The 20,278-nt window shown below is 38.4% G+C and overlaps 1 protein-coding gene across 1 annotated transcript in view; it reads right to left on the bottom strand.

Annotated features, from left to right (window-relative positions):
• Nucleotides 1-20,278, bottom strand: part of LOC122797038 (histamine H3 receptor-like) — a 92,038-nt gene that overhangs the window by 46,255 nt on the left and 25,505 nt on the right. Inside the window, exon 2 of the mRNA XM_044065812.1 lies at nucleotides 11,167-11,333. Within this exon, the coding sequence (XP_043921747.1) occupies nucleotides 11,167-11,333 (167 nt within the window). The remainder of the gene's footprint in view (nucleotides 1-11,166; nucleotides 11,334-20,278) is intronic.

Below are 20,278 nucleotides of genomic sequence, written 5' to 3'. Positions count from 1 at the left end.
TGCTTGTATATGATACACAGGACAATTTGAAATTATATACAAAATTTCAGCCAGGCATGCTAGCACAAATGACAGTGTCTAATTTCTTCACATTTCTCTTCCCCTATGACTCAAGCATGCTTTCATGTGACCTTGAAAAATGACTCTAGAGAAAAATGTGTCTGTCTAGGAATATCAACCCACTCCTCTCCTGGGCAATCCATTTGCATTGACATTATTAACCCCACTGCAGCTTTTTTTCTCTTTCTGAGGAAGCTTAGCTGAACACAGTCCCCACTCCACAATCCAAAGCTTCCACTAGCACAAAAAAGCTCTTCGGTATAATCTGGGCTGGCCAACATAGGGGGTCCTCACAAAATCTCCTTATGTTTTTGGAATGCCTGTTCACAACCTATGGTCCACACTACCTTATCTGGTTTATTTTTCTAATTGATCAATAAGGGGTACAGCCATTGCACCACAACTGGGCACAAATTTTCCATACTACTCCACTGTCCCTTAAAATGCTCTCACTTGCTTTTTAGAAAACAGAAACTGGCCACACTTTTACTTTGACAGGTTCTGGCATAATCTTACCACTCCCCACTCTTTGTCCTAAGTAAGTGACCTCTGATAACCATCTGACACTTACTGGATTTAATGGTTAGTGTTGCCCTTTTAAACTGGTCTGCAAATGCCCATAGTATAGTCTTTAATGTAGAGTTTAACATCTCCACAAGACCATTAGTCTGGGGATAGTAGGGGGTGATCTTTAATGTTTCACCCCACATCACTTCTACAAACAAGTTAGCAGATCTGACATGAAGTTGGCACATTGCTCTGTCAGTTTATCCCTTGGAAAACCTACCCTGATGAAAATTTCTAGCAAAGCACTTACCACCTTCTCTACATCAATATCACCTGCAAAAGGAATATTAGGTACTATAGCCAGAAATGGCAGACGGTAGCCTCTAGGCTCTACCAATTGCCATACTACTTCACCTTCTAGCCCACCTAAAGGAATCCACCTTTTATACAACACATTTTTCTTCTCTTATACAGACTTTCATCTTCCTTGAGCCTCAGGCACTTTCTTAGCCATCTCCCTCAAGCTTTGTAATGAAGAGTCCATAAGATGAGCCTGTTTCAGCTCAAACTTTGTGACTGTCCCAAGCTCCTCTTCCCCAGGAAGTTTAGTAACTTCCAACAGTTGTGCCTCACTGTTAATATGGGTACTATCACTCACCTCCATCCTTGCAGTCACAGTGTCCAAGGGAACATCAGCACGTACCAGCATCTGTGGCTCACTTTCAGACTTATTGCTACAGGATAACTCATTCTTTGAAACAGCCACCACACCAGTCCCAGCTTCAGGTATGAGATCTGTCTGGGTCTGCCCCAGGTGACCGGACTTACATGCCTGTCCCCAAGCGTGACTGCATGTACACAAGGTACTACATCATCAAAGTCATTCCCTATCAGGACATCTGCAGGAATATTCTTAAATAGACCTACCTGTTTGTTTCCTCTTCCACCCTCCCAGTCAAGATGAACCCTAGCCAAAGGTATCTGGAATGGAGTCCCTCCCAAAGCTCTGACTGGAGTGAACTGTCCAAGAAAGTACTGCTCTTCTCTAACCACTGCAGGCCTCACAATGGTTACATCAGAAGCTGTGTCTCTCTTACCAGTAACCTGTTTATCATTTACTAAGATAGGATATACGTTTTGGTCATAGTTCGGCACACATGTTGTTTCAAACAAATTAACACTGGCAGTTTGTTGTCACCACTTGCCGACACCCTCACCTTCTGTTTTTCACCTTGCCTTGATGGACATTTAACTGCTATGTGGCCCCTCTGGTTACACTTGAAACATCGAATCCTTAACCGTGTACTTAGGCTAGTAGTTTCCACTGTTACTGGTCTCCTCTGATGGAGTGGTTTAGACTGCTCCCCATGAGTTCCATTATGTCCCTGTACATTATTGAGTATCCCTTTCTTATGCATTGGTGCTCTGCTTGCTATTTAGAGATCCCCTTTTCTCCCCAACTCCTCCACACAGTTACACTCTCTGTCTGCTTAACCAAATTCTCATGTCATCAGGCAAAGTACTGAGGGCTTGTTCTCTCACCAAATGGTCTGCCAGTCCTTCAAAAGGGGTGACCTGACATCCACTCAGCCATCTGTGAAAGAAAGTACTTAAATCAGCAATATAATCACATACACTTTCATCTGCCTTGCATCTGTGTCAACAAATCTCTTTTCTATAAGTTTCAGGTGTTAGTTTAAAACAATCTAGAAAACAGTTTTTAACTTTAGCATAATTCAAGCAATCTACATCAGACGGTTTTTACATGGCCCAAACAGCTTTACCATGGAGTAAGGGAGTCAGGATCCAAACCCAGAGATCACAGTCAACAACATACTGTCTACATACCCTCACAAATATATGAATAAAATTATCAAAGTATCCCCATCCCAGTATTGAGGAAACATTTACTGACCTTTACAGCTTCTGGGGTCTAGTTATTCCCTTCCCCATTACTTCCCTGACTCTCTCAAAGGGTAAGAAGCTTCACTTCATGCCAGTGCTGTCTCTCATTTTCCTTGGCTTCTCAATGCCTCAGTCTCTGTTAATTCCAGTTCAAGATGTCTGGCCTCCAGTCATTTGGCTTCCAGTTAATGTTGACACTGTTTCTCCTCAGCCTCCAGTTCATATTGGCACTGCTTCTCCTTTTCCTTAACCTCCCATCATTGGGCTTCAATTCACAGTCTCTCTGCTGATTCTAGTTCAAGATGTTTGGCATCCAGTTCATATCAATGCTGCTTCTCCTCAGTCTCCAAGTGTAGCATTATCTCCTCAGCCTACAGTTCCAGACTCCTTAATTCTAGACAGATACTCAGGTCCTCCAAAGAATAAGTGGACTGTCCTGTCTTGGCAGGCTACACATCCCCAATACCAAATTAGATATACTCTGAATGGCTGGTCTGAGCTGAAGCAGCAACTAATGCTGAAATCATTGCTTCCTTAGACAGGTTGGCATGCATCAGTCCTCTGGCTTAACACTCCTTGGCCAACTGGTACTTTGTCAGCTTACATCTACATGTCTTCTGCTGACATTTTTGCCTGCTATCCCTGACTAACTAACTACAAATAATTACATCTATGGTGAACTGAGATTCTGTATATTTACTTTGCGACTGTCAGCAGTGCACACCTTAATGACAACTACCCACAGGCTACAGAAGTCCAATTAAAAATCCCACACCATTGGCATGAATTAGTGTGACATCCAGTTAATATCCCACTGGACTGCCACCAATTAATGTGATGTCCAGATAATATCCTACCAGACTGCCACCAGTTAATGTGAGGTCACTACTATCCTGGGTCTGTAACTAAGGAGCTTCAATCCTCACTGGTGACTCCAATGTGAGACTGTTGCTTAAACAGGAGTAACATTTCACAATTTTCCCCAAGAGCACAACAGGAATGCACTCTGTAGCCTGGGAATGGACTGTATACTTCTGTCCATTGGTAGTGTAACTCCTTATTACCCACTTCAGAGCAATGTGTCCCAGTTTAAGACCTCTGACACACTCATACTTAAATGAATTAAATCTCACACATCCAAACACTTCTGGGAAAGTCTAACACAGATTTCCAGCTGTTTCCCTTCTCCAAAATAATATGGTATGCTGCCACCAATCAGGGTGTCTTCATGCCTTTCTAAAGGGGTGTCCAATTATTAAAATTAAATAGTAAAACAAATAGTAGCAAATGACCTAAGCAGCCAGGCTTTTGGAGTGGCCCACAAAGTTATCAAAACAAGTATAAGCACTCTTAAATCACTAAAGAAAAGTATTGCTCGAGTAGCCACAATGTAAGTTAATACAAATATTTAATATTGAGCAAATTGATTAAAACTATAAAGCAGTAGTTTCCAATAAACAAACAGAACTCAATCACCAGGAAAATGAAATCAATACTGTAGGATAGAGATCCAACATTCAGAAAAAAACTCCACTGATCTAGCTGATTAGTTAAAATGTCCTAACTAACTAAAGAACACTGTCCCTGATCTAAACTAAATTACTACAACAGAGCAAAGGTGGGCTTATAGTTCTTGTCTTTTTTGGGTATCCACTGCACAGTACATCTGTGGTCAACTGATAACTGTAACTGACAACTGACTTCAGCAAACTCTTTTATAGACTAACCTGTCAACTGTTGCAGTTCTAATTTTCATTTCATATTTTTAAATTAAATCAACAGCTGTGTTCTAAAATTTCCTTCCTGTCTTTCAGTTTCTGAAAGTAACACATAGCAACTGTCAACATTCTGATGACATCATCCACTGATCATCTGACTCTTAGACAGTTTGCCTTTAGAATCTCTCTTCACAAACATTCACAGTTAGAAATGTAAAAGGACACTATTCAAGTCTTTAAAACATTATGTTCAAACAAATCTTAAATCAAGTCTGTGTTCACAGTCATGCTGGCATAAAATACACAGGACAATCTGAAATTATATACAAAACATCAGCCAGGCATGCTAGAATGGGGACTGTTGAATTTCTTCACAGAAAGATGTGCTGAAATTACTGAGAAATTAACCCTAACTGAGGAATAACTCACACAGATAATGTAAAATCAGAGAAACACTCGCCTTGAATGAATGTCAGCTCTGTCACCAGCTAGAAAACCATTTCTGTTTGCTAAGATATGATTTTCTACTAGTATGTTTTCTTGTTCCTGTTAATACCTGCTGCGCATCTTCAAAATATAGGTAACTGAAAGATATTAAAACCCTTTCATCCAGGCAGTCATTTGCAGTTGTTTGGGAATAGACTGTGTCAAACAAACATGGTCTTATGTGAGTAAGTCTAGTCTATGAGAAAGCTGTTGTGAAGGTTAGAAAGCAATCTCTACAGTGATCTTCATGGAGTCCATTTGAATCTTCAAAAGTAACCTAGACATAAGTGAAGAGAGTGGAAAAGTATAGAGGAACATTTCTGTCTAAGGAAAAGAAAAAACATCTATTTTCCATGCCTTCTTGTATGGAGTTCTAGAGTAGAATTGTATCAACTGTTTGTTTAGAAAGTTAGAAGAAATATGGATTTGACGTGTCTAGAAAGATAGATCAAAATTTGGAAGACCTTGTAACTCAGTTTCCATTTGCTTATCTGTCATGGAGGTTTGCTCTGACAGAATGCAAAATGCCTCCAGAATGAGATTGCACTGAAAAGCTATATTCCTGTCTGCCATGAATAGTCTAATAAGAAGGTATGTTCTGGTGCCCCTTTGCTTGTTTATGTATAAGGGAGCATGCAATACCTTGGTAAACTTTAAGATTGAGGGTGAAAAAATTGAGATATCCTTGAATCAGCCTATCTCTGTCTCTCTCATCTCACTTTTTAGTGATCTATGCCAAAAATTTTCTCTGTCCAAGGTAAAATTCAACATTTCATTTCTGACATCCACTAGGAGGTTTTGTAACAACAACCAAGCAAACCTTCTGCTAAATAGTTCCAGTGGTAGCAGCCCTAAGTGGCAACAGTAGAGCCATATGCACATTTTAAGCAATGGATATAAACATGAGAAACAGAATAAAGAAATTCCACAAAGCAGATTTCTCATCACATGAGGAAACTGATGCCAAAACACTCCCACATTCTCACAAGTGGCCAGAATATAGCAATAACCCACGCCTGGGTGTGGGTAATGCTAAATTTACCCACGGTTGGCATGGTTTGGTCCCGAGGGCGAAGCCCGAGGGACCAAACAAAGCCAACCGTGGGTAAATAAAGCATTACCCACACCCAGGCGTGGGTTATTGCTATTATACCATGACATTATTTAAGAAAAGAAACTAATACTTTTCTTAAATAATGGCATAGTATAATGCCTGTTTACTGCCCTTCCGCAGATGTCTGGCATCCGCGGCAGTTCTGATGTACTGCGCGCCTGCGCAGTACATCAGAGTTGAGCAAAAGCAATGGAGAAAGCAAGATCTCCGTTGCTTTTTAGTGTCTCACTATGTTAAATGAGTTTAACATAGCGAGACAGTTTTAAAATAAGCAACGGACATCTCCGTTGCTTATTTTAAAACTGTCTCGCTATGTTAAACTCATTTAACATAGCGAGACACTAAAAAAAGCAACGGAGATCTTGCTTTCTCCATTGCTTTTTTTTTTAAACACTGCCTCACTATGTTAAATGGGTTTAACATAGCGAGACAGTTTTAAAATAAGCAACGGACATCTCCGCTTGCTTTTTAAGCTGTCTCGCTATGTTAAACCCATTTAACATAGCGAGACAGTGTTTTAAAAAAATGAGTTATACTAATGGAAAAAAGTCCGGGCGACCGGACCTTTTTCCATTAGTATAACTCGATTTACAACGGGCACGCTGGCCAATCAGCGTGCACGTTTTGGGGGGGGTCATGGTATAATAGTCATTAACATATGAGGCTGACAGTTGAGATTTTGAAAAATGAGAGTTTAAAAACACATTTTCGCTCCAAACATATCAAAACCCTTCCCATCCTTGTTAGAAGGAGATGGATTAGTATTAACAAAAGGTTAACCATGGTCTGGGTTTACTCATGTTATAGCTGCTGGGTCATATCTGGGATTAGCACAGAAAAAGTGACAAGACTGAGGAATTAGAATATATTTGCTATTTTAGTGGCAAGAAGCTGGCTGCCAGGGAAATTACAGCTGTAACAAAAACATCCTCCAAAGCAGAAAGAACAGGAGGAATAGGCACATGGTCTGACAATTCTAGTTGCAACAAATCATATTATTTTCTTAGACACTAAGAGACAACATGGTTTTCCTACTGAAAGAACTGATTCATTATTGATATAGTCTCCAAGAAAGAAAATCCTTCGCAGAGACCGTCTGAAGACACAGTGTCCTTAGAAGCTGAGGCAGAAATGTGTGGAGACATAACATCATCTGTCCTTTTATATTCCTTTTTGGTTCAAACTCTTGAATGAAGAATCCCTTTTTCTTTTACCAGAAACAGCATTATAGGAATGGTCAAGAGCCTTCACTAAACCTTGAGCTAAGCCCAATAAATTACTCCTATTCAGTTTTAATGTGAAACTAGAAAGATATGTTTAGTGTTTTGTTTCTTTTTGATGACAATTCCTGAAGAAGCAGACTCAGAATTGCCATCAGTCACCTTACTAGGGATGGGCACAGCTTTCTGGATAGACAGAAAGGCATGTCCTACCCATTATTCCCAGACCAACAAGAATGTATCTCCCCTTCCCACCAAGGATACAACAACAGCTGTAGAGGATTTATCTAACCTATAGCCCGTGGGGACTGTGGTGTCTATACCAGCAGGATGCAAGGAAAAAGTCCTAAGAGCCAGGTTTGAGCACAGTAGAGCTGCTGACCTGAGGCTCAGGCATAATACCTGCCTTCTGTAGTAACAAATGCTGCTTAACAATCATTTTTATTTTGTGGCTGGAATAAGGTACAACTGATGAACTGGTAGGTTGTTCCATGGATAAGCCACAAAAAGGTGCCTGATTCCCACCGATGCTTAACAGTCTTATATTGTAAAATAGGTAGGTTGTGAAATGCCTCAATAAAACACAGTAAAAAGCACTTTAAATACTTACCCCAGCCCAAGAAGTAAAATCACACCAGTTTCTGGATAGAAAAAGTAATTTTCCATAAGTTTTAACTACTTTTAACCACAAAACTAAAAAAGTAACCATCTAATTTAAAAGTGAAGAATATTATATGGCAGTTATTTTTTTTCCTTGCTATAGCATAACTATTTAGAGAAAAAATATATGTGTCCTATAACAAAAAAATAAAGTGGAAGTATGTTTCCTTGAAAGGAGCTAATCTGCCCAGCAATGAAAAAATGTTAGCAGACCATCAAGCCTTGAAAGCCTACAGAGGGTTGCTCTGTTGTGTGAATGGAAAGCTCTTAAAGGTTTGGTGTTCAAAGGTGACTTTTAACTGACTAATTGTTTTGGAGTGTGGTGGATGCCATGAAGCTTTAAATGCTCTGTGGCTGTATGTGCTTAGCAGGATGTAATCCATATAGCTTAGGTTAGGTTAAAAGGATTGATTCTAGTACTGACCCATGGGATATCTCACTGGTTTGATCCTTTCCAATATATGGACTAAATTGGAAACAATATTTTCTGTCAAATTATCTATTTATTATTTTTGTTGCTCTTCCACTTAAGATTCACTTCAGTTTTCTGTTTTCACAAAATATTGGGTTATACCATGTAAACAGTATTTTTACTCATGCGTTTCCTTAAGACTCACTTCATTTTCTTTCTAATTTGTCCCTAGGCTTTTCTGTGTTGTTATGCATCTGACTATCTAATGTCAAATTAATAGCCTCTTTCAAACCCTGACTCTCTTTACCACCTCAAACATTTCTGTCATATATGGGGCCAGATTTCAGAAGAATGTATGCTTGGAGATATATACCACCCCGAGCATTTTGCATCATCTGCTTCTTAAATAGATCTCAATTTCTCATAGGCTGCATAGCCTAATTACAAATTATAGAGGTCTACTTCAGCTTAAAAAACCCTAACCAGCCTCATCACACAATAAAGCTTAATAAGTATATCATAGATAAACACAGCAGTGTATTCCTTCAAATCAGTGAAGTATATCATTGAAACTGATGTCTTTCCTTGCAGAGGGAGCTACCCCTATGTATCAGCAATGCAACTGTAGCATTTCATGGAGAAAGCCCATATATCTGCAGTAACACTCCTAACATATTGCTGAGCTTTTAACAAGGACTCCTTAAATGTTTTGACACCCTTTGTAAATGGCACACTCATACTTAGCAGAGTGTTAATGATGTTTTTCTTGTTTCAACATGGATGACAATTGTAGGTACACTTTTGATTATAAGCTTTGCTGCATATGAGTGGTGCCACAATATATCATCAGTAAAGCTGCCATGCAGGCAGTACTAACAATGGCATACAGGTGGATATGTAATGTTAGATGCAGTTGGAGATTGGCAAGGCTATGTGATGAGACCTGCTGCTTTCATATTACATCAGGAACAGGTACTTGGATTCAGTTATGTAGAGGAGAGATTCACAAAGGTACCATGATGTACATACCTCCATGTTCATATCGTGGTACCTTTTTGAATATATGAATTCCTCTTGCAGAGTGCTGCATGATCTCCAAGCATGAGGATGTGCAGCACCACAATATGCTGTCCCCATGGCTGTTCTGGATGCTAATGAGTATATTCTGGGGAAAGGTATATGGCAATTAGTTATGTGCTCTCTTTCCCCTGAACCACCTCCAGGAAGGCAATTATACAGCTTAGCAACTCGAGAAATCTCTAGCCCAGGTAGATCAGCATGACCGCCTCACTACATCATGGTAGTGAACATCAACACGATCATGTTCAACCACCAAATATGATCAAGGTGAGGGGGTGTGGTACCATTAGACATGAGAGACTACTCCAATCAGCACTGACAGTAAAACAGGGATTGGGAGATGGGGAACCACGGACAGCATAAGTACTATTTAAAAATCCTTACTGGCATCGACATTACTACTGGGATCAGGGGATTGGCAGGATCCACTTGACACCAAGGATGACATTTAAAGTGCCATACTGGCATCATATGTACTACGGGATCAAGGAGTTGGTGTAAACAATGGACACAAGGGATTACTATTAAAGTGCCATCATAGCACTTCATCATTTACGTGGATGGGGGAAGACAGAAGGGTAGTAAGGCTAGGGGCAGGTACAGAGACTATAGTTTTTGTGCATTCATGTTGTGTGTACTTGTGTGTGTGGGGGGGGGGGCTGTGAGACAGTGTAGATTATAATCATACCTGTCACCTGTCCATATTTTTGTAAAATGTCCAGATTTTTGCCTCATGTTTGTTTATGTTTTACTCATAAAACTTGTGGATTTCTGGCAAATTATTCAGGTTTGAAGTCAATAAATAATGACTGACATTTGAGTTTTTGCCTTAATATACTTCAGAATATGCATAATAATTCAAAACCTGTTATTCTGTATTTTTACAGGAGAAATATTTCAAATCTGCTCCTATTTCTTTGCCTTAGTCCACCCATTATTTCTAACTTTGACCTGATTTCTTACACCGAGATGTTACGAGGTGTGATGGTAATTCTATATATGTATATGTGCATACGTATGTGTGTATATTTATATATATATATATATATATATATATATATATATATATGCATATATATATATATATATATATATATATATATATATATATATATATATTTATGCATATATATATATATATATATATATATATATATATATATATATATATACACACACACACACACACACACACACACACACACACACATAGATGTAGATATATAGCTAGGTAGCTAGATACTAAGCGATACATACCTATCTCTCACTTTCTCTGTGTGTGTATAAATATATATATATATATATATATATATATATATATATATATATATATATATATATATATATAGATATATATATATATATATATATATTGATAAAGGTATAAATGTAGTCACAGTAAGGAAATCAAAGCTTTGGCACTTCACCCAAACACAAAAATTGACTTTAAGTAAGGTTAGTATGATGACCTTGGGTAGAGAGTGGGAGAGGTTGGAAGCACAGGTTAGCACTGAGGTCAACAATCAGGAAGTTGTTTTGGGTAAGAAGGTGTTACATTTAGGAACGGCGGGAAAGTTTAGGGAGCAGTTAAACACTTTTGGTTTGGGGAGTGGAAATGGAGTATAAGGCTTAGAGAATGGGAGGGGAGTTTTAGAGTTAGAAAGTGGCTAGAAACTTTAGGTTTATGGAAGGGACTTCTATGGTTAGGGGTGGGGGCTGGGAGGGAATTTCAGGATTAGAGTTAGGGATTTAGCAGTACTATGCAGTTCTACAAGGATGGGTGTTAGAAGGGCTAGGCATTTAGGTACAGTGAGGTTAGAGGGAGTTAGGGCACTTACCAGTTACAGCAAATGGCAGAGAGCAAGTGTGTTGTGAGCTACTAGTGTGCGGACACTTCTAGTACACCCTCAGTACACCCTCAATAAAGTTAATGAAAAATAAATTAGTTACACAGCTTTTGCAAAATATGTAGTAATATGAAATAAATTTACATTTAATACTCACTGGTTTAGTGACAGCTTGATGTCGATCATAACTGATCACAACAATGTTAAAAACTGAAGCTACACAAGAGATATAGTCCGTTGCCATCCAGAACTTGCAAAGTCCTTTTCCAAGTGTCCATGTTCCATATAGCCCATACGCTATATAAAAAGGAATGCAGACTATACCTAGAAAGAAATAAGAATAACTTATTAAATGTTTTTTTGAGTACACATAAGAATACGTCCTTGAACAATCTATCTTATCTTCAGCTCTCAGGGAAGCAGAAACCATTCACTATTCCAATCAGGTATTCTTTGAGCCGGTTTTCTGAAATGGATACACAATAGAATGAAAATGTAAAGATAGTCACATATAACTGTGCTCAACCTACCCCTTGGATTGAGTGAAATGGAACTGTTTGAAATTTGTAAATAACATATATTTTCCTCAGGAAAATATTTTGACTTAACATTGCACCATCGATTCCAACCACAGAGGGTAGAAATGTGTTTAGAAGTTGTGGAACTGTGAGGGGTGGTTGGCTGGGCAGTGCTGATGACACTGACCACATGTCTTTCCACTTAAATGTGGCTAGTGGCATCTCTACGGGACAAGAAAGAAAGAAAGAAAGAAAGAAAGAAAGAAAGAGAAGGAAAGAAAGAAAGAAAAATTTAATGTTGTTACTCAGGAAAATCAGTAAGAATTGCAGGGCTGAAATAACACCAGTTACAGGAAAGGGCAGAAAAGAAAAGATTAAGGTAATGTGGTGTTAGCCAGTGTCTGGACTATGGTTTGTGTTTGGGAGGCTGTGGTACTCCACTATTCATATAATGGTTGTTACTGCTATATTGAATGGATCAAGAAGAATTATTAAGGCAATTAGAGCAGTGAGATGTTTTACCTATCCTGTCCTTTGGCATCTAGTGTTATTGCCATTGCATCACAGTTTGTTACCATTATACAGCAAGAAAGTTGATAGGTTTGCCTGAATTGTGGTTGTTGCTGTACTATTCCTTCTGACATGTAGATAATAGTAGTACAGGAGATACATTTTTAATTACCTTTAGGCACCCTTGTAGTCTCAGCTTTGGATGATGTCAGAATCAGAATCACATTTATTGGCCAAGTATGCATGCATACAAGGAGTTTGACTCTGGTTTCAGTGACTCTCCAGGTATGACTTACATAACTGACATACATATAACTATTTAGAACAAGAAAAACTATTAAGAAGAAAACAAAATGTAAATATACATATACATGCAAGGTGCAAAGCACAACTCAGTGCAAGAAACACTGAAATAAACTCTGAAAGAAACAAGTAATAGGAATATGTAAACAAAACTGCAGAATCTTCGGAGGCTTGGGAAAAATAATATCCCAACCTAATAAGCTGAGTTAACTGTTTATGAACTTGAAGGCCTGTGTGAAAAAACTGCTCTTACATATGTTTTTTTTGGTGTGTATTAATCCATAACACCTGGCTGATGGTAATAGTTCAAAAAGATGGGTGGCCTGGATGTGAAGGGTCAGTGATGATCTTCCCTGCCCTTTTCATGACTTTAAAATAGTACAGATCCTGTAAGGAGGGCTATCTAGCACCAGTGATAATTTCATCAGACCTGACTATTCATTGTAACCTACTTTTGTCATGATTAGACAAAGATCCAAACCACACTGTTATGGATGAGCTGAGAACAGACTCAATGACTGCTGTACAGAACCGAATCAACAGTTCCAGTGGGAGGTTTAACTTCCTCAGATGTCACAGAAAGTACATTCACTTTTGTGCCTTTTTTATGATAGACCCTACACTGGTCTCCCACTTCAAGTCCCGGGAGATTATAGATTCCAAAAACTTGAAGGATTCCACAACTGACACAGCAGTATTAAATATAAAAAGGGGAGATAATATTGTAGTACCACTCCTAAAGTCCACTGTCATCTCCACAGTTTTAATAGTGTTCAGTTCCAGATTATTCTGACTGGACCAAAGGGCCATCTGGTCAGCCTCCAATCTGTATGCAGACTCATCACATCCCCGATGAGCCCAATGATAGTTGTATCATCTGCGTATTTAATAAGTTTTAAAGAGGGATGCTTAGAGATGCAGTCATTAGTGTAGAAGGAGAACAGCAGTGGGGAGAGCACACATCACCTGTATTGATCATGTGTTAGCTTGATGTACATATCCCCACTTTCACCTGCTGTTTCCTATTGGTTAGAAAATTGGTGATCCATTGACAGGTGGAAGCAGGAACAGAAACCTGGGAGAGTTACAAGTGAAAAAGTTCTGTAATTATTGTATGAAATGCAGAGCTGAAGTCCACAAACAGAATCCTTGCATATGTCCCTGGGTTGTCAAGATGCCGCAAGATATAGTGCAGGCCCATATTAACTGCATCATCCACTCAATAAGCAAACTGAAGGGGATCCAATGAAGGAGTTCTAATATCCTTCAAGCAAGCTAACACCAGCCTCTTAGAGTCTTCATGACCACTGATATCAAAGCAACATGCCTGTAGTCATTCAGTCCTGTTATAGTGGATTTTGTAGGCACTAGAATGATTGTGGCTTGTTTAAAACATAAGGGAGCTTCATACAGCGTTAATGATTTATTAAAAATCCAAATAAAAACAGGAGCCAGTTGATCAATACATGTTTTTAAACAGGAAAGTGAAACCCCATCTGGACCAGCTGCTTTCTTAATTTGCTGTATTTTATACAAATTATACACATCCTTCTCATAGATAATTAATGTAATCTGAATGTGAAAATCTGTGGAAGAGAGAGCCATATACGTCTGAACATTGACAGAGCTGATAACAGTGTCATTTGTAGACTCAAGCTTATCAAACATGCAGTAAAAAGCATTCAAATCATCATTCAGCTGGTAATTATCTGCAGTGTAGGGGGATGGTGACATCCAGAGAACAGAAGTTTAAGAACACAAGTAAAAGCAGTTATTCATTAGTTATTTTTCATAGATCCCTGGTTGGTGATGGCTTGCTCATTTCAGAATTGCAATTACGTTTGTGTTATGGAATACATTAGGTAGTCAGAGCAGATGTCTTTCATTGCTAGCCCTATGCAGGAAGCTACTTGAACTTTTGGCCTTGCCCACCTTAGGTTTGTTGTCCACTTTCTCAAGCTAGCAGTAGGGAATAAAATTAAAGTTTTGAGTAGTGAACTGCTTCCTTCTCTCAAGGTACAAGGCTTGATTCTGCTAAAAGGGTAGAAGTTCTGAGTGATGCTATGTTGGTTGTGGGTTTGAGACACCGTGAGTAGGATTGTTGAATCAATGTTGCTGTTTGGTCATATGGGGAATAGTTTCCATGCTTTCTGTGCTTCAATTAAAAAAAAAATTGTGAAATCCATGAATAGCACATTCACCTTTGATGCTAGAAGATCAGAAGCCAACCTGCCCTGTTTAAAAAGTCCATATCTATATCTATCTCTATATCTATCTCTATATCTATATCTATATCTATATCTATATCTATATCTATATCTATATCTATCTCTATCTCTATCTCTATCTCTATATCTATATATACATATCTATCTATATTTCTATATCTCTATATCTATATCAATATAATCTAGATATAATCAATATCTGTATCTTTATCTGTATCTATATCTATATATATTCATGTATGCATGTATCTATCTATCTCTACGGTTCTATTTTGATTCACTGAAACCTCATTTTGCTGAATTTCAAAACACTCACACCAAATCACTAAAAGCTGAAATCACTGAAAACTCATTTCCCTGAATGTAAGTATTGTTGGGCAAATAAAATGTATGTGCCCTTTTCTCCACTGTGGTGCAATCCTGGAGTTAGTATATATAGTTAGGGGTGTGTGGGGGGCATAACCCACTACATTGGGGTGTGGCCTCCACCTACTTTTGGTTTTATATTGTTAGCTTTTATATTTATGAATCTCATTTCACTGAAAGCAAAGCAGGTGGAGGGAAAATATTCCCACAGCCTCAATGTGGAGGGCTGTGCCCCCCACACACCACCTAACTACATGTACTAACTCCAGGATCACACTACAGTGGGGAAAAGGGCATATATGTTTTCTTTGCCCAACAGTGCTTACATTCAGTGAAATGTTATTCAATGAAATGAGTTTTCAGTGGTCCGAGCTTTCAGTGATTTCTTGAGGGTGAATTGAAATTCAGTGAAATGAGTTTTCAGTGACTCAAAGTAGACCCATCTCTCTCTCTCTCTATATATATATATATATATATATATATACATATATATATATATACATATATATATATATATATATATATATATATATATATCCTTCTGCAGTCAGATAGGCACTAGGGAAGGGTATGGACTCAACAGAGAGGGAGCTTTTACCTGAAAAGGTTTTGATTTTGCATGCAAAACAAATAAGAAAGTACACTTTTAGGGGGCCTGGATTTTAGAATCACTCCTGACTTTACTTCATGTTTGAGCAGCTCATGGAAGGTTTCGGGTACATAACTCAATAATAAAATGCTTCCTTTAGGCATACTTTGTTTGCACATTAAAAAGGGTGCATTTGTGCAGTAAACTGGGATTTATGGCTTATTTTCTGACATTACTAAATTTGTGTAGTTAATGTAAACTGTGGTTAGTAGTGTGTGTGTGTGTGTGTGTGTGTGTGTGTGTGTGTGTGTGTGTGTGTGTGTGTGTGTGTGTGTGTGTATGTGCGTGTGTGTATGCATGCGTGTGTGTGTGTGTGTGTGTGTGTGTGTGTGTGTGTGCAGATTTGCTTTTAAACCTGTCTTTGGGGATAGTTGTAAATAAAAAAAGCTTATTGACAATCTGTTAATAAAGAAAAAAATAGAAAAACTTTGTTTCAGAGAACAAATTTGAACAAATGAACACGACTGGCAGTGAAGAGGGTTAGACATCTGAGCTGTTCTTGAGCTGCTTTTTGTTTACAGGGTGCAGAATTTTGAGCCTTTCATCATTATTTGCCTCTGTGTGATTCTGAGCACGTTACATAACCAAACAGTGCTCATAGTTTGACCCAAAAGGGACACTTGCTTCCAATGAACTTATGTGACAAAAAAAAATCATTATCTGAGTTTCAGAGGCTCTCTTATTTTAGAGAATATGTAAACTGAGGGTACACCAATAAAATGGCACTACAGCTAAAGCTGGTGCCATATTCCTTTTAGAACATGGTTAAGTATGCAGTGTGCATGGTTTAGAAGCTTGGAATTAAAAATAAAGCTGCAGGTTCCCTTCTCACACAAGGTTCGTTTCTTTCTTAATTGTTTTATGAGTCTTGCAACAATTCATTCATAAGTGTACTTCTTGGGGAACACAATCAATAATAAATAGTGCAATTCTGAGTGATAAATGTAACTGGTAAGTGTTTCATTGTTACATTTGTTTTGCTATTTTTCTGACCTTCTGGCAGGTGTCTGCATCACTTATAACTTTGCTTTTGTGTGCATTGCCTGATTACATTGAACTGCTAAATTTTCAGTATGATCAAATTAGACCAAACTGTAAAGTTAAGTGACAATTTTGGTGATGTTATTTTCAGCTCTGTGATGTATTCTGTAAGGAATGATGATAATCCATCTTGCTTTTAATGTATCAGTTAGGTGAATTGGAGTAACAGACTAATTGCTTTATAGCTGGATATTGTCACCTAGGTTGGGTGAAGTTGAAGTTGCAGAGGGGGCTTCCCCCTTTGCCTGGTCCCTAGTAATTCACTGGTGATGACATTGGGACAATATATAATCTTATCATATTGGATGAGGTGAGGGTTTTGTTCCAGCTAGTATAGATTATTAAGGCTTTGACCTATTGATGAGCTGCATCAAGCGACTGGAGTATAGGATTCAGTTCCATCCACTTCATTGGATGAGTGGAGCCACAGCTCCTGAAATGTTCATTGGACAGCTCCCCATTTTTGGAAGGTAGTGCATGATTGTCTGGTATAAGGTTGTGCCCTTCTCCTGTCTCACCTTCATATCAGATTGTGAAGTATTACTTGGGTGCAGTATGGCTAAGTTATGGGATTTTAGGGCATGTCTAATCAAGTGTGATAACAGTGTTAAACATATTACAGCATACTACAACAAAGGAACATGTATCAAGTCACTTGTTCCAGTGGTCCAGCAGACAGGTTAGATGCATATACATTGGGTGCATAAATCCGGGAGAACCAAGCCACTGGTAACTGTGGTGGTAGCACAAGGAGCCATCTTACAGATAAGGGAGACTGTCACCATCACTTTTAGATGGGGAAAGCATTGGCAGAAAATCTCAGCCAAATGGGAGTTTTGTGGATAGCAAAGGCCTTGTTACTGTGGACTAAGGAGGGTCATTACTTGCCAAGGCTAGTAACCCCTAGATGGACGTATTCCATAGGTGCAGGCTGAAATGGGGATAAGCACTAAGATTATCAGTAACTGACTTTGTTTAATTGAAGGTTCCTGGAACAGACATTTATCAGAACAGAAGGAACATGCTGATGACCCAGTGAATTCTCTCCTGGATGATATATGAAGAGATGAGGAAGATCCCAGCAAGGGATTAGGTATGGACCCTAGGTGAACATGGGTTGCAGGAAAGTAGTGTCACTGTGTTATAGAGTTAATATGCATACCAAAGGTAAGAAATAGAGCTGCCACAGCGATGTCAAGTCCATATCAGCATGGGACAGGTGCAATCAGGTACTCCTCCAGCAGGTTACCAAAGAAAGGGCAGTGGGGTAGACCATGCAGGAGGATCTAGAAATTGAGCAGGGTTGGAGTGACTACTTCAGAATATTGGACACTCTTCCAGTGGAAAACTGGAATGCTTTACATTAGCTTGTGGCATGAGGCTTGGTATGTATAGAAAATGACCATAGGGAGTCTTGTGTTTCTGGACCCCATGTGAGGACAGAGACTTAGGTGGCTAGTTACCAGGCAAATCCGCTCTGCATGTCATAATGTCCTCAGTAATTGGAAGGTCTAGGGGAAAGGGACACAGGGGCACTGAACCAATATAAGGGCACAGCAGATGTAGTGGCAAAGTGTTGCAAGCCCATTACTACTCATATCCTTTTAGCAGTCAAAGAAAAGTTTGGAAAGGGGAGTATGCAGAAATTTTTAATTTAATAGATGCTATGGGCGTACAGAAAATCTTCAATGCCAAGATACAGGGAAGGAAAGAAATGACCATGATTTTAGCAGCACTGGGGAGGTGCAAGCTGCCTAGGGAGAAGACAAGAATTTTGAACAATTTGTTGACAGGTTCTATGTACCTCATGGCTTTTAGTTGGGAAAGGGACCTACAGCAGGGCTTCCCTATGATAACTAACTTCATGACCCTGTGGGAGTTTCACAGGTATATCCAGAAACTTTGCAAACTCAATGTCATGGATAACTTCCTGTGATTAGAACTGAATCATGTTGACACATGGCTTGGCACCATGAAATTTTAGTTAGTCATTATGGTATCAGTGGAGGGTGCCATTTTCCCACAACCTGCTGGGACTCCCATGCCAGGAAATACCACACATCAATTCTCTCTTTGTTTGGGGACAAAGGCAAGACCCCTTGGTCAGGGGGTGTGATAGGGAGTCAACAAGACCTCCAGTTAGGGAAGGTTCAGGGAGCCATGGGAGAGCATTCAGCAAGGGACCAGGTAGCTTAAGCAAAACTAATATGTTATTAACTGCTATTAGAAGGTTTCCATGTACCACTATAGGAGTGGTTTATGCCAGCCTATGCATGGGTTGTGAAGCATTTTATATAGGAATGACATCTAGAGCTCTTAATAAAAGGAAAAAAGAACACATATATGCCATAAAAAGTAAAGTTACTGACAATATTTTATATAAACACAGTACTGTGTATAAAAATATTATTTTTTTTTTGTATTAGGGCATGTACCTATGGATAAAACAGTTGGGAATTATAAGAACTCCATAGAGAAAAAGGAGACTTTATAGCAAATTAAGTTACAAGCTGATCAACAACCTGGACTAAATGAAGTTATTAATATAATATATTTTCTTAAAGATAAAGATTAAGGGTTAATAATATCAAACAATGTTAAGCAGTTTTTTTCAGCATTTTTTATAACATCTTTATAGTAACATTCTTGTCCAAGTCTTCCTTAATTGTTTTTAAGTATTGTTTTGATAAGTTATAAAAGTTTTTAAAAATGTTTTTCAAATTTTTTTTTAATTAGATTCATTTATCATTTGATTGTATAATTGTTGTATTGCTCCTGGTTTTTGATGGGACCATTTTTATTTAAATTGTGTGAGCTGAGATTATGTGCTTTTTCAGATGAAGTCCTTTGCACAAAACACAGAATTATTAAAGTTTTGTTGCGTTTAAAGAAGGTGGTCAGCAGCAGTATTTTCTTGTCTGCAGTGTTTCTAGTGTGGGTTTTTGCTTTGTAAGTTTTGGACGACCATATATTGGTTCTTTTATTTTGTGGTTTTACTTTTGGTAGTTTTAGAAGTATTGATGGCTACTGGAGGTAGAGATGGAACTACAGGAGCTTACTATTCATTTGGTACAAGAAACTCTGGAATTTAACATTATGGATTTCCAAACAGCACTGAATAATTTACAGAAGTCCTTCGATTTGCTTGCAGGGCAAGTCGAATGCCTCAAAGAGAATGAGTCACTAAGAAGGTTGGTTACCAAGTAATCTAAAAATGGTGAGAGAGAAAAACTCAAATTCTTTCATCCAATATTGAACATATGGATGGTCATGCTGATGGGCAGCTTTTTAAAAGCATTTACTCTGTGTTAAATACTAACTATAATTCTTTTGGTGAGACCAGCTATAAAGCCACTGCTGTGACTGAAAAGCAGAAGTTAATGAATAAGTTGGGCCTACTGGAGAAACTTTTGAAAAAATTCAGATCTCTGTCCCTAGAGAACATATACTTTGAACATTGTATCCTACTTAATATTGTACCTAAGGGACTTAGATTTCACCAGTTTCCAAATGGTATTATACAAGAAGATCCTTTATACTGAGACCTTGTTGAACTTTTTAACAGGTCAGGGATTACCTTTTTACGTATTTTGATTAACAACAATAAAAAGTGAATGGGCCCTGTAAGATACAGCATTGTTAAGACTGATGAGT

This window comes from Protopterus annectens, chromosome 3.part0 (assembly GCF_019279795.1).
Source record: "Protopterus annectens isolate FY-2018-M chromosome 3.part0, PAN1.0, whole genome shotgun sequence".
In the NCBI taxonomy this organism is placed as follows: domain Eukaryota; kingdom Metazoa; phylum Chordata; order Ceratodontiformes; family Protopteridae; genus Protopterus; species Protopterus annectens.
Note: the sequence above shows the minus strand (reverse complement) of the source record. Positions and strands in the feature narration are given on the sequence as shown.